This window comes from Rhinopithecus roxellana, chromosome 8 (genome assembly GCF_007565055.1).
Source record: "Rhinopithecus roxellana isolate Shanxi Qingling chromosome 8, ASM756505v1, whole genome shotgun sequence".
NCBI classification, from domain to species: domain Eukaryota; kingdom Metazoa; phylum Chordata; class Mammalia; order Primates; family Cercopithecidae; genus Rhinopithecus; species Rhinopithecus roxellana.
In genome coordinates, this window is record NC_044556.1 from 117,869,762 (window position 1) to 117,884,041 (window position 14,280).

The 14,280-nt window shown below is 40.1% G+C and overlaps 1 protein-coding gene across 3 annotated transcripts in view; it reads right to left on the reverse strand.

Moving 5' to 3' along the window:
- The window catches only part of ADCY10 (adenylate cyclase 10), a 106,632-nt gene extending 94,437 nt beyond the window's left edge, over positions 1 to 12,195 (reverse strand). For 2 of the 3 annotated variants that reach the window (XM_010371791.2, XM_010371790.2), the window contains exons 1-3: positions 11,828 to 11,986; positions 2,174 to 2,379; positions 1,076 to 1,180 (exon numbers count right to left, since the gene is read on the reverse strand). Coding sequence is in view for 1 of the 3 variants with exons in the window: in XM_010371790.2 (XP_010370092.1) it covers positions 1,076 to 1,180; positions 2,174 to 2,321 (253 nt within the window). In the remaining 2 variants the exon portion in view is untranslated. Of the gene's footprint in view, positions 1 to 1,075; positions 1,181 to 2,173; positions 2,380 to 11,827 lie in introns of all 3 variants that reach the window. The other variant, XM_010371792.2, reaches the window with a different exon arrangement.
- Positions 12,196 to 14,280: the final 2,085 nt, after the last annotated feature.

Here is a 14,280-nt window from a genome sequence, read left to right on the forward strand (position 1 = left end):
CAATTTACTCTAAGTGCTTCAGCATCCATCATTAGGAGACAAATTATTGAGAAGTTAATTATAAATCATTTATCTGCTCATACAACAATCTCTTAATGACTATCTTTGGGTTATATAGATGCTGGCTTTTAAAAATACTTGGATAGGCCAGGCGCGGTGGCTTACACCTATAATCCCAGCACTTGGGATGCCAAAGCGGGAGGATCACCTGAGGTCAGGAGTTCGACACCAGCCTGTCCAACATGGTAAAACCCCATCTCTACTAAAAAAAAATACAAAATTGCTGGGCGTGGTGGTGCATGCCTGTAATTCCAGCTACTTGGGTGGCTGAGGCAGGAGAATCGCTTGAACCTGGGAGGCAGAGGTTGCAGTGAGCCGAGATCATGCCACTGCACTCCAGCCTGGGAGACAGAGTGAGACTCTGGCTCAAAAAAAAAAAAAAAAAAAAAAATTAATAAAAATATCTGGGCACCGTTGGCTCTCGCCTGTAATCCCAGCACTTTGTGGGGATGCTGAGGCGGGTGGATCACTTGAGGTCAGGAGTTCGAGACCAGCCTGGCCAACATGGTGAGACCCCATCTCTACTAAAAATACAACAATTAGTCGGGCGTGGGGGTGGGCGCCTGTAATCCTAGCTACTCAGGAGGCTGAGGCATGAGAATTGCTTGAACCCAGGAGGCAAAGGTTGCAGTGAGCCAAGATTGTGCTACTGCACTCCAGCCTGGGCGACAGAGCAAGACTCTGTCTCTAAATAAATAAATAAATAAAAATAAATACTTGGATATGTCATGTAATTAAAAGTATTACTACTACAGTTCTTTTAAAAGCAGTTTATAATTCAGCCCTCTAACACAAAATATCCCTTCCCTCAAATAGTCTGTATTAGTGAGGTTTGATTATGTTTATTTCTTCAGTTATACCGTATCATATTTCAAAAAAAGACTGGTTTTATACACATTTCATGGGGAAGAGGAGGAGTGCTAAGCAATTGTACTCTATCAGGTTATTATTGACAACTACAGAAAAAACAATGAAATGAAATATTCTCAAGTCAGAAACCTATGGGAACACTTACTCTCCACTATTGCACTTATGTGGTAGTTGAGGATCTCCACCAACTGCTCAGCCCCTCTGTCCATGTACATGGCACTGCTGAACTTCTCAGTCATTGCAGTAAAACCTGGAATAAATGTGCAGCTGGTTTCTTTGGCTGCTTGGGGAAATCAAACAGAGCCAGAAGAGGACTACCCAGGAAGGCAGTGAGCCTCAGCTTTTATTTTTTATTTTTTCAAGACAGAGTCTCGCTCTGTAGCCTAGGTTGGATTGCAGTGGCGTGATCTCGGCTCACTGCAACCTCCGCCTATCGGGTTCAAGCAATTCTCCTGCCTCCCCCTCCCAAGTAGCTGGGACTACAGGCATGTGCCACTATGCCCGGCTCATTTTTGTATTTTTAGTAGAGATGGGCTTTCACTGCGTTAGCCAGGATGGTCTCGAACTCCTGACCTTGTGATCCGCCCGCCTCAGCCTCCAAAAGTGCTGGGATTGCAGGCGTGAGCCACCACGCCTGGCGGCTTCAGCTTTTAAAAACAGGCAGAGTTTCTTCTTAAGGATCTTTGTGGCTGGTCAAGTGTCAGACATGCAGCCTCCTCTATCTATTATTTTAGGGGCCAGGAAAAGGCTCCAGATATCTCTTTCTTCCAAATTCTCTACTGTACAGTGATAACTGCAACTTCTTTAACTGGGAATAAAATTTTCAGTCCGTGGTAACAAAATCACACACATTTCAAACACTTCTGAAGAGGTGGCAAGTTTATTAGTAAGATGTAAACATCATCTAGGGAGATCATTTCCTGAGGTCAGTTTTGACTGGGATGTGTGTGGGGCTTGGGGCTGGGGAGGATGAGTCAGTGAAGTTGGGGAAGAGACACAGGAGCAAAGAATGGAACTTGAGCATCTTAAAGATATGCCTATGACTGGCAGTGCTGGGTAAGGGAGGATGAGAGAGAGCCAGGGCCACAAACTATTTCCTCCCTCTTGTGTTCTCAATGGAGCACATCTGCTGTGACAGCCCAGGGGCTCCAGAATGGCCCCCCTACTCTGCAATCAAGCTCTGCATGTGACTTCCCACGTGAGCCTGTTGCTCATCCACATTAAACATCCCTTTTGCACTTGCCTGAAATATCAACAAACATCAGGACTCCATCAAAATAATCTATAAAGGGTCGCTCTGGGGAGAAATGTCCATAGACAATGAGGTCTGGTAAATGAGCTGCTATTCTGACTATGGGCCAGTCCTGGAATTCTTCTCTTGGAGTGTTCATGTTCAAGACAAATGTTCAGGATTTTATGGTGACAGGAAGCAGTCTCCAAATAGGTCTTCTAAAAAGAAAATTGAAATAGAGGAAATCTGATATATTCATTTGCTCATTTTCCTATTGCTCTTTCTCCATTTGTTTTGTTCTAACCTGCGGCCTGCTTATAGTGGTGAAAATGCCAGAGTTGTTGAGCCAAACTCCAAAAGGGCCAATTTCTATACAGAGGAAGAACCCTCCCACCCTGAACAGCTGTTGCAAAAGTGAGCACCATTACAAGAGGCTGGGGTGAAAGAGGGTAGCTGAACACTTCCACTCATTTGCCAGAAGGGGTAGGTCCTTGCAGGGCAAATCCAGGTGTAGGGGGCTGTTAGCTCTATTCACTCAGGCCAGACTTCTTTTTCTTCTGTCCTCATGTTTCCTTTTCCCCTCTCTCTACCTTGGTCTTTTACTTTTTTCTGTCTTTAAAAAAAATTTAAAAAAAATCAAGTGTAGATGTGATTTGTGTGTGTAAGTGTATTTATATGTAAGTGAGTATTAGAGTTTTGTATATAGGCAAGAGATTAAGCCTATAAAGGTATAATGTTAAATAAATAGAAGAAAAGAGTTCAGGAGGGTGTGTGTGTGGGAGGGAGCGGGGGCAGCTGGAAAGATGGAAGGCCTTAAGCTCTAAGTGGAAGGAAATGCTGAAATTTCAATTTGTTACCCAGTTAGTTCTGAGAAAACTAGGATTTCCTAAGACCTTCCTGTAGCTGCCGGGGCAGATTAAATGCTCATGCCTAAATGTTGTAAAAATCATGCTGTACCAGCCTGAACAGTAAAAGCAAACACCCTTTACTTTTTCAGAGCAATCCAAGTTACTGGAATAGGTAATACAGAAAATAAGAGGATTTGTTTTTTAAGAAAAGGAACTGTTATTTTTGGTTTACTTCTGACCAGCAGAGAGGAACTGGTTAGTAATTTCAGACAGACATAGGTCATATTGGGATATATTAGAGTATTCAAGGAAAAAATTGAGACAGTCACTTATATCCCTTAGATTGAAGGGGAAGTATTTTAAAAATAACTCAGGGAAAAATACTTGTACATTTAACAGACAAACTTTAAAATGTATATAATATACATTTAAAAATGTATTTAGTATTCTAAAAAATGAGTGCTAAATGTTACATATTGCATAGCCTTTAAAAGGAAAAGCCCTGGCAAACTCAAATGTTAAGAAGTGAACAAAAGAAAGAAGCATATAACTAAGGTTTTTAAAAAAAAGGATAGCACTAAAAACGCAACAAAAGACCACAGCATGTGCCAGGAACAGTCAATAGATAAAATTAAATCAAATAAATAACTTCAGATAGTAAATTTGGTGCTATATGAACTTTTAAGAAGGGTGTGAGAGGCTAGGTGCAGAAGCTTGTACCTAGAATCCCAGCACTTTGGGAGGCCTACAAAGTAGTATTGCTTGAGCCCAAGTTCAAGACCAGCTTGGGCAACATAGTGAAATCTCATTTCTACAAAAAAAAAAAAAAAATTGCTGGATGTGGTGGTATGCGCCTGTAGTCCCAGCTATTCAGGAGGCTGAGGTGGGAGGACGGCTTAAGCCCAGGAGGTCAAAGCTGCAAGGAGCTGAGATCGTGTCACTGCACTCTATCCTAGGTGACAGAGTGAGACCCCATCTCTAAAATAATAATAATGATAATAATAAAAAGAAAGGTACAAAAAAATTGAATGTCCAGAATGAAAGACTTACAAAAAATGCTAAAGTTAAGAAAACCTAGAGGGATTTTTAAAGGCTTTCTTGAAAACAAAGTAATTAATAAAAGAGGAATAAGGACGAAGCTTAAGTATGGTGTTCTATACAACTTTTCTTTTGTTTCTACCTTCTCCACCATGGAGAACTGAAAAGTATAACAAGCATGGCTAGGAAAGAATTGAAATCCAAGATAAGTAGTGCTAAAGCACACAGTCATTTTAAATAAATTCTAGCTAGTCCCAGACAACATATATCTACAGATACTGAAAGAACTGACAGGTATAATATGAGTATTCTCAAAAAACCATGGAGAACAAGAGATGGGCTGGAATACCATAGATGGGCACATTGTCTTCTGAATTTCAAAAGATGAGGCTACTCGTGGATCCCAGAAAACACAGACCAGTAAACATAATGTATTTGTTGAGATAATACAGGTTATGTTTCCTTAACAAATACCTTTGAAACCTCAATGGCTTGAAATCACAAAGGCTTATTTCTTGTTCATTTGTTGCTCATACTACATGTCCCTATGTGGGTCCCTTGAAGGCAAAAAAACCCTCTGTTTTTGCCTTCACTTTGGGATCCATGCTGGAACATTCTGGTTGTCAAGGTAGTGGGAAAGAGGATGTAGTGGAGTATACTCATTTTACTCCCAGATGTGACGTATTTCACTTTTACTCATGGCATTGACCAAAGCAAATTACATGACCATGCCTAGTTTCAAGTAGGCAGAGAAGTGCACTCCTACCATGTGCACAATAGGAAAGAGAGTTGGAATATTTGGGAGCAGCCTCAATGGTTAGATTAGCAAGAGGTGATTAAAAGGAGTCAAATGGATTCAGAGCCAAGAACAAGACAACATTATTTCCTTTTTTTGGAGAGTTATTAAATTTTTAAATCAAGAGACTACTATAGACAATGTATATATTGACTTTAAGGCATTTGGCCAAATTTTTCATATCCTTGTGAGTAAAATATACAAAATTATAGGAATAAAGAAAATATAATTGGCTGGTTAACAATCACACCTAATGGAAATTGATTAGTATTCTGGTGTCAACTCAGAGGTAAGCCTCCATGGGCATGATAGAGTACTTTGATAAAGATATAACTGGAAGTACGGCCATTATGGAAAACAATATGGAAATTCCTAAAAAATTAAAAATAGAACTATCATATGATCTAACAATCCCACATCTGGGTATATTCCCAAAGGAATTGAAATCAGTATGCCTGCACTCCCATGTTTATTTCAGCACTATTCACAATAGCCAAGATATGGAACCAACCCAAGTGTTCATCAACATATGAATGGATAAAGAAAACATTGGATAATATATACAATGGAGTACTATTCAGACCTAAAACAGAAGGAAATCCTTTCTTGTATGATAGCATGGATGAACCTGGAGGGCCTTATGTTAAGTGAAATAAGCCAGATACAGAAAGACAAAAATATTGAATGATCTCACTTATACACGGAATCTAAAAAAGTCAAAATCATAGAAGCAGAGTAGAATGGTGGTGCCAGGGGCTGGGGTTGGGTTGGGGGAATGAGATGTTGGTGGTTGAAGGATACAAAGTTTCAATTAGACATGATGAAAAAGTTCTGGAGATCTAACCTAGAGCATGGTGAATACAGTTAATAAAGTATAATATACTTCAAAATGGCTAAGAGAGTAGATCTTAAATGTTCTCACCACACAAAAACATTAAGTATGTGAGATGATATGTTAATTATCTTGATTTAATTATTTCATAATGTATACATATATTAAAACATCACATTGTACACCGTAAATATGTACAATTTTTTTTTTTTTTTTTTTTTTTTTTTTTTTTTTTTGAGACAGAGTCTCACTCTGTTGCCCGGGCTGGAGTGCAGTGGCCGGATCTCAGCTCACTGCAAGCTCCGCCTCCCGGGTTTACGCCATTCTCCTGCCTCAGCCTCCCGAGTAGCTGGGACTACAGGCGCCCGCCATCTCGCCCGGCTAGTTTTTTTGTATTTTTTAGTAGAGACGGGGTTTCACCGTGTAGACCAGGATGGTCTCGATCTCCTGACCTCGTGATCCGCCCGTCTCGGCCTCCCAAAGTGCTGGGATTACAGGCTTGAGCCACCGCGCCCGGCCATAAATATGTACAATTTTTGTCATTTTTGCCTTAATAAAGCTGAGGGAAAATAAAATTTGAAAATATAGTGAGAGAACTAATGCACTGATGTCAGAGCTAGGATCTTAATATATCGTAATCAACCAAAATAATGAAATTTCAAAAGAATAAGTGTTAAGTGCTGTATTTAGAATTTTTAACAAAATCAAATGCATAAGCACAAGGTGTTAAAAAACTAGATTTACTGCAAATTAATGCTATCTTTTAAAAAACTTTTATTGAAACATAACATACATGTAGGAAAATGTACAAATCATAAGTGTATAACTTGAATTACTCTAAGGTGAGCAAATCCATGTAATATCCATTCATAGCAAGAAGAAAAACATTGGGCCGGGTGCGGTGGCTCAAGCCTGTAATCCCAGCACTTTGGGAGGCCGAGACGGGCGGATCACGAGGTCAGGAGATCAAGACCATCCTGGCTAACACGGTGAAACCCCGTCTCTACTAAAAACTACAAAAAACTAGCTGGGCGAGGTGGCGGCGCCTGTAGTCCCAGCTACCCGGGAGGCTGAGGCAGGAGTATGGCCTGAACCCACGAGGCGGAGCTTGCAGTGAGCTGAGATCCGGCCACAGCACTCCAGCCTGGGTGACAGAGCGTGACTCCGTCTCAAAAAAAAAAAAAAAAAAAAAAAGAAGAAAAACATTACCAGCAGTCAAGAAGTTATTCTCATGCCACCTTCAAGTCACTACTCTCCTCTTCTCCCTGAAGGTAACCTTTCTTATTTCTAACAACATAGATCACCTTTGCCAGCTTTCAAACTTTATATAAATGAAATCATACTACATCTTTTGTGTTTGTGATATTCATTCATGTTGTTGTATATCAATAATTATTGATTTTCAATGCTATATAGTATTCCATCACCTGATTATACCACAAAACATTTATCCACTATACTATTGACCTATGGGTTGTTCCCAGTTTTAGACCATTATGAATAATGGTGCTAAGAACATTCTTATATATGTGTTTTGGTGAACAGATGTATGCATTTCTCTTGGGTATATACATTGGAGTGGAATTGCTAGGTCATAGGATATACACATGTTAAACTTTAGTACAGGCTTGTCCAACCTATGGCCTGTGGCCACATGCAGTCCAGGATGGCTTTGAATGCAGCCCAACACAAATTTGTAAACTTTCTTAAAACACTATGAGATTTTTTTTGTGATTTTTTTTTTCTTAGCTCATCAGCTATCATGAGTATTATGTGTGGCCCAAGACAATTCTTCCTCTTCCAGTGTGCCCCAGGGAAGCCAAAAGATTGGATACCCCTGCTTGAGTAGATCTTGCTAAACAGCTTTCCAAAGTGATGGTACCAACTTATACTCCCTCAGGCAAGGTTTGACAGTTCAGTTGTTACATATCTCAGCCAACACTTATTTTGTCAGTCTTTTCAAGTTTTAGTCATCTTGCTAGGTAAGTGGTGGTGAGGAGACAGGCCATTTCTCTTACTGTCTCCTGTCTCTGAAGAGAAGGAGGAAGTAAAAGCTGAAAAACACAGGAATGAAGTCAATGGCAAGATCAGCTGGCGCCACTGATGACCAGGTCTGAGGTTAAAAGATTAACCCCCAATTCTAATAACATGTGCTATCTATAGATCTCAATCTATCATGACCCTTTCATGTGGAACCCCTTAGAGTTGCAAGCCCTTAAAAGGGCCAGGAATTCTTTCTTCTGGGAGCTCGGTTCTTGAGATGCAAGTCTGCCAACACTCCCGACCGAATAAAAGCTCTTCCTTCTTTAACCTGGTGTCTGAGGGGTTTTGTCTATGGCTCGTCCTGCTACAATGGTATTTGTGGTTTTGTGTTTCCTTGTTGGTACTAAGGAGATTAAGCACCTTTTCATATGTTAATTAGCTATTTGGATGCAATGCTATTTTAAGATACATAAAAGTGTTCAAATCTAATCCAGAGGATTGAAGTTCATTGATCTCTTTAAAGTTCATTGACTCTGGAATGTGAGGAATTATGGGAGGGATTGGAAATAAGTCAGATAATTATGATATTTTAGTTAAAACGGTAGTTGTCTTCAAATATTTGGGCTGAACTGTGAAAGTTGTGGGGTAAGTGGTGGACGTGGGGTAAGTGGGGGACATGGGTGTGTATGTAAAGTGTAATGTGGGACCCTGAAATCAAAAAACAACTTCCCTACCTTCTCCTTGAGGTAGAAATTTGGTTTGGGTTAGCAAGATTAAAGTTCATGGGAAGTATGTAGTGGGAAAGGAAAGTTGGTGTGTTTTTCTTTAGTGGAGAGAGCTAGTCATCAAAGAATAGGTGACCATAAACAGTATGTTCTGTAGGCATGGGTGCTCTGAAGTGGCTTCTACAGATGTGCTGAGTAGCCAGAGAACTGAGATAGGACTGAGCAGAACTGAGCAGGACGTAGCTCTATTCTTCCCTCTCCTGCCTCCAGCTCACTAGCTCAACTTTGATTTCGTTAGCTACCAAACTTGTAAGATTGAAAGATTGAGCTAATAAAAATACAGGATGCTCAGTTAAATTTGAATTTTTAAATAAACAATAATTTTTTAGTATAAATATATTCCAAACATTGCATTCTTTCTAGCAGCCCTACTATCAGCCTCTTCAATCTTGGCAATACCACACTCTCCTCACATGCACAGTAGAGACTGTTTTGCTAAAGTTGTTAACACTGGATGGAAAGTGGTTATATTTATTCTCTGTTGTTCAGGATCAACTAGGATCAATGACTGGCAATCACTGAAGGACAAATATAAACAATGTAAGAATGAATGTTCAAACTGGGCAGTTTTAGGAAGTATTGGATAGCTATCTACCTGTGAGGGTAGAGGTATAAAAAGTAAAGTAGAGGTTTCTCTTCAAATTCCTTTCTTCCCCGTCTAATTAGGAATAAATAGTAACTTCTCTTAAAAGCAAAATTTATTCAAAGACCTGTGCTAACATTCTTAAATATCTGCTAGCCGTAATAAAGACATCAATGTACTTTGTGTTCTTAGCTCCCACAATTTAGCCTAAATATTTGCCCTAGCTTATACTGGTCCAGGCAAGCATTAGATCATAGCCTGTTCCTCTTCCTTATTTAAAAGTGTTTTTACCTTTCTCTGCATTCTACAAGTTACTTCCTCCTTCCTTTGTTCTTCTCTACCTTTGCCTCTTTTAAAAGGTTCTAAGTTGCTAGCCAATCAATCAGGACAAATACAGAATATGAGGTCCCGTTCCAGCCAATGGAAACTGGACACAGCAGCAGGGTGAACGCATCAGGTTATAAATGACCCTGTCTCCTTTGTTCAGTGTACTTTTGTGGCAAAGCTGGTGGCAAGTATAGCCTTTCTGCAGGAAGTAAAAATGGCCTTACTAAATAAATTAAATTTATGTTCAAGTGCTATTTCTTTACGGCACTGGAGAACAAGCATTTCAAACAGAGGTGATTTTAGTCAGTGTAGAGATGAATTAGATGATTGCTAAGATTCTATTGTTTTAATTAAGGTGATGTGAATAAACTTGGACAGATTTTTCTGTTTATGATGACCAAACAAGGAAAGTAGGTGCATTTTGAGATTAAGATGGCATATGTAGATGTGAAACTAAAAGAAGAAAATTATAGGTTTAAAAGGCAGGGAGATCTAAAATGAATATCTGGGAGTTTCTTATGAACATCCATAAAAGACAATAGAAATTTTCTATTTTTGAAGATACAGTTTTCTGCTTTAAGTTCTGCAACATCACAAAATGATTAATGATAGCGATATTTACCCTTCTACAGGCACATACCACATTGTAAGTATAATTTATTACGACCTTTTTATATGAAGCATTCTATTGTAGGAGTTATTAAGAAATTATTTTAGGCAGATAGAGTGGAAAAGGGGTCCTTGGGAAGTTTTCGTTTTTTAAAGCATCTCCAGAAAATTCCTTGTAAAGCCCTGGCTCTTAGAGCCAGGCTGGCAACCTTTGATATGCAAATGAAGGCCATTAGAAACTGGGCCCACCCAACATGGCGATTCTGGAGGCCTTCTTGCCCTTGCCCCACATGTTCCTGGAAACATGGCCGCCCCCACATACTCCCACGTGTGTAGAACATCATGGCACCCTGCATTTGCATATTAAAAGGCTAGGGTGAGAGGGCCAGCTTTTTCCAGGGCTAAGTGAATGACATGCTTGGTCAAACCAATCCCCTGAACCTTATGCAAATCAGACACTGCCTTCTCCAGCCTCTGTAATATATACCTGGCTGCCAGTCCACCCCACTGGGGGTTCCCTCTCTCGGCTTTGGAAACCCCCTCCCTCTGTCTCTGTATGAGGGAGCTTCTTCCCTCTTTCCTCTTCCTTCTTGCCTAATAAATTTTCCGCTCCTTAACATCACTCCATGTGTGTCCTTGTCGTTTTATCTAAACCAGGATGAGGACTAAGAACCTTGGTGTTCCTCCACTCATTGGAGCCATATCAGTTCTACATAGGTTGCCTCATTTAATCATCCAAACAGCACTATGAAGTAGACCTGATTTCTATAGACATGAAAACTGAAGCACAGAGATACTAACTTGCCCTAGGTTAGGAATACCCAGGTCTGTGGGAGTTGAAAGTTCGTGTTCTTTCTACTATATCATGCTATATCCCATTTGTATATGCTTTATAGCACTTTGGGGATGTATATGAACTAGGGAAAAGATGTTTGTAATTTAAGGGCACTTTCAATGCATGTTGATGGTACCCTTATCAATTGTTCGGCCAATTCTATCACATCAAGAATAGAGCATGAACAGCATGGGTACTGACAAAGTATGGAAGCACCTTGGAATGAGAATGAGGATACCTGATTCAAAAGGCAAGCAGGTGAATGAGGCCCGAAAGAGAAACCAAGAAGGATTCCTGAATGAAGACTGTGAGTAAAGAAAACTCAGTAGTACCCAAAAATGAAAAGAGAAATTAGGGTTCAATTATATCCATCAGTTTCTCTAAATCTCTCCTCTAGAATTTCCTAATAGATTTCATATTCATCTATATGTAAAGTCAGGTTTCACAGGAGTCCAAAGAGATACTCTGAGCTTAAAGGCACAGTGATATCTCTCATGAAAGCTTGCTTGCCTACTCTAGCCATGGTAATTTTTCTTCTGAGCTATTATGGCTCTTAATGTCTGCACTTAAATGGCTTATTTGCCATACAACTATCCTTGATTATCTTTTGAATTGCTTCTATTTTGTCTTCATCTGAATTGTAAGCTCCTCATTTGGAGCCATCTTCTACATATCTTTGTTTCCTCCACAGCACCTTCCCAGAACCCCCTTCAAGTGGTAGGCACTTGGTAGTTGTTGACTGATAAAAGGGAGGGTATCATGTGAGGAACTGCAGAAAAGAGGCAAATAAAGACAGTAAGCTAGAGAGACAGAGCATCCAGGTTAAATAAGATGAGGCAATATTTAAGCCTTCAAGCTTCTAAGCTCATGTAAAGGACTGACACAGAGGTATACGCAAACTTGAACCCTGACTTCTAGCCCCAGGCTTTCCCACTCCTCTGCACTCCAATAGCTGTCTTCTTTCCTGATGGTCGCCCTCATCTTCAGCTCTGCAACCATTCTTTCTGCTGAGACTCTTACTTCCACATACCTCCACTTCATCCAGGGCTGAGGAAAAGCCAGACCTCAATTGGGGACTAGTTCTTTTAAGACTGCAGAAGACAGGAAAGGAGGCCGGGTGACATTATTCTGAAGACAGCCGAAGTGCCATGTCTGTCTATAGCTGACCCACAAAATGACAGTTTTGTCTAACAGCCGTTTTCCAGGCCACACCCTCATCAGTAGCTCATTGTTCCATGGGCACTGACCATGTTTCTGATTGGGTGGCACTGCCTTCCCCTCCCCCGCCAACCTCAGTGACATACCAGTGTACAAGTACTGGCTGTTTCAGGTTCTCTTATCCGCACGTTTGAGGCAACGGTCAGGGGAGACTGACATGACCCCTGTCAAAAATGAGAGTTTTTGACAGGATACATATTATTACTTTTTGAGATGGAGTTTTGCTCTTGTCGTCCAGGCTGGAGTAGTTTACACAACTCTTCCCTTGGCCATGTGGAGGATGGTTGAAATTAGGCAATAGTTGGGTAGGTGATCAGCAGAAGTATCTCCAGAGCAAGCAAACACCTAATTTTAGTTAATAGTGGTTACAGCTTGTACCAGGACTATGAAATTTACCAGTTATAATAAATTCAGTACTTATCTTCAGACACATTTGTGAGGTAAATTTTTGTTTGAAGAATTATATACCTGCCCTTTTGACTGGTCAAGTGCACACTTTTAACCAAATTTATCCCAAAGGTAACTTGAAATCCAATGGGCACTGGATTTGAGTTTTATCTGATGTGACACTGGAAAAATGTGTTTTAAGAGGCTGGCATGTTTTCAGCTTAAATAATGTGCTGATTTTCTAAATGTTCTTATGTATATCACAACCACAATTAACATTTAGGGGCACAGCTTTTAAAACTGGAATTTAAAAAGTCTTATTTAAAAAACTGTGCATGTTCTTATATAAAGCCCTGCTCTAAAATTAAGCTGTGTGCTTCAAAATGTTGTAAAACACAGTTGTCTTAGGGAGGAAAACAAGAGGGTCATTTAATTATGTTTGTTGAGTGAATCTTCTGGTGTGAGTTGTGGAAACCAGTCTTGTAATTAGAATCCTACCTCATATAATTAAACAATCCCCATAGGGAGAGCTATTCTTAATAAATGCCAGTGTTTTCTATTTCTGCTTCATTACATAAACAGGCTTCAGTAGAGACCTTTGTTTTACAGAAAGGAACCTTAGCTTTGAGGTTCATCCTCGTTAACATTCAACCTTTCACTATCATTTTATAAGTTAAAAAAGAAAATGTTTACTATGAGGAAACAGCAGCACTGACATACCTTAGATCAAAGTTTCCTTAAAAAAAAATGCCATACAACAAAAAAGACTAATGAATTTATCGCTTATTGAGCATTCTCCATCCCACCTCCTACTCCTCTACCCTAAGCAGCCTCTTTTCCGCTATAAAGTTATTAGTTCAGAAACCACGCAAATAGGTTAACACAGTATATCCTTTTCGTAGTAAAATTAAAACTTCCTTAGTCTAAGAAACTACTTTCTGGGTCTACCTTCAATTAATAAGATTACCTTTTCTGAACTTTCTTCTTGTGGCCCAGGCTGGAGTGCAATGGCACGATCTCGGTTCACTGCAAACTCCGCCTCCCAGGTTCAAGTGATTATCCTGTCTCAGCCTCCCAAGTAGCTCCGATTACAGGCATGCGCTACTACGCCCAGCTAATTTTTTTGTATTTAGTAGAGACATGGTTTCACCATGTTAGTCAGTCTGGTTGCCAACTCCTGACCTCAGGTGATCCACCCGCCTCAGCCTCCCAAAGTGCTGGGATTACAGGCATGCACCACTTCGCCCGGCTCATTTCCTGAACTTTATCTTTAACATTTACTGTGGACCAGGCACTATGTTAAAACCTTATCTCAATCTTTAGAACAATCCTATAAAGTCAGTACCATGATTATCCCCATTGTGTTCTTGAAAATATTAAAGGTCAGAGACAGAGGTTAACAAAGTCTCACAGTTAATGTGTGGCAGAGTTGGGTTGAAGCCCAGGGCTGTCAGACCTGGCATTGAGAAAGAAAACTTACATAGTGAAGCTATCAATAAGGACCTATCAGAAAGTTGTGATAAAGAATTCAACTCAACTATACTAATCAAGTCATTTGCGCCACTGCGGAAATTATTTTTATGGAGTTCATTAACTGCATTGATAGTAAGGACTTCTATTATATATATTCTTCTTACTAAGTCTTTGAGAATAGTTGTGACTGGTAACTAGACTATGTGTTCCAAGTGGCAATGAGAGTTTTTGACAGGATACATATTATTACTTTTTGAGATGGAGTTTTGCTCTTGTCGTCCAGGCTGGAGTGCAAAGACGCAATCTCGGCTCACTGTAACCTCCGCCTCCTGGTTTCAAGTGATTCTCCTGCCTCAGCATCTGGAGTAGCTGGGATTACAGGCGTGCGCCACCACGCCCAGCTAA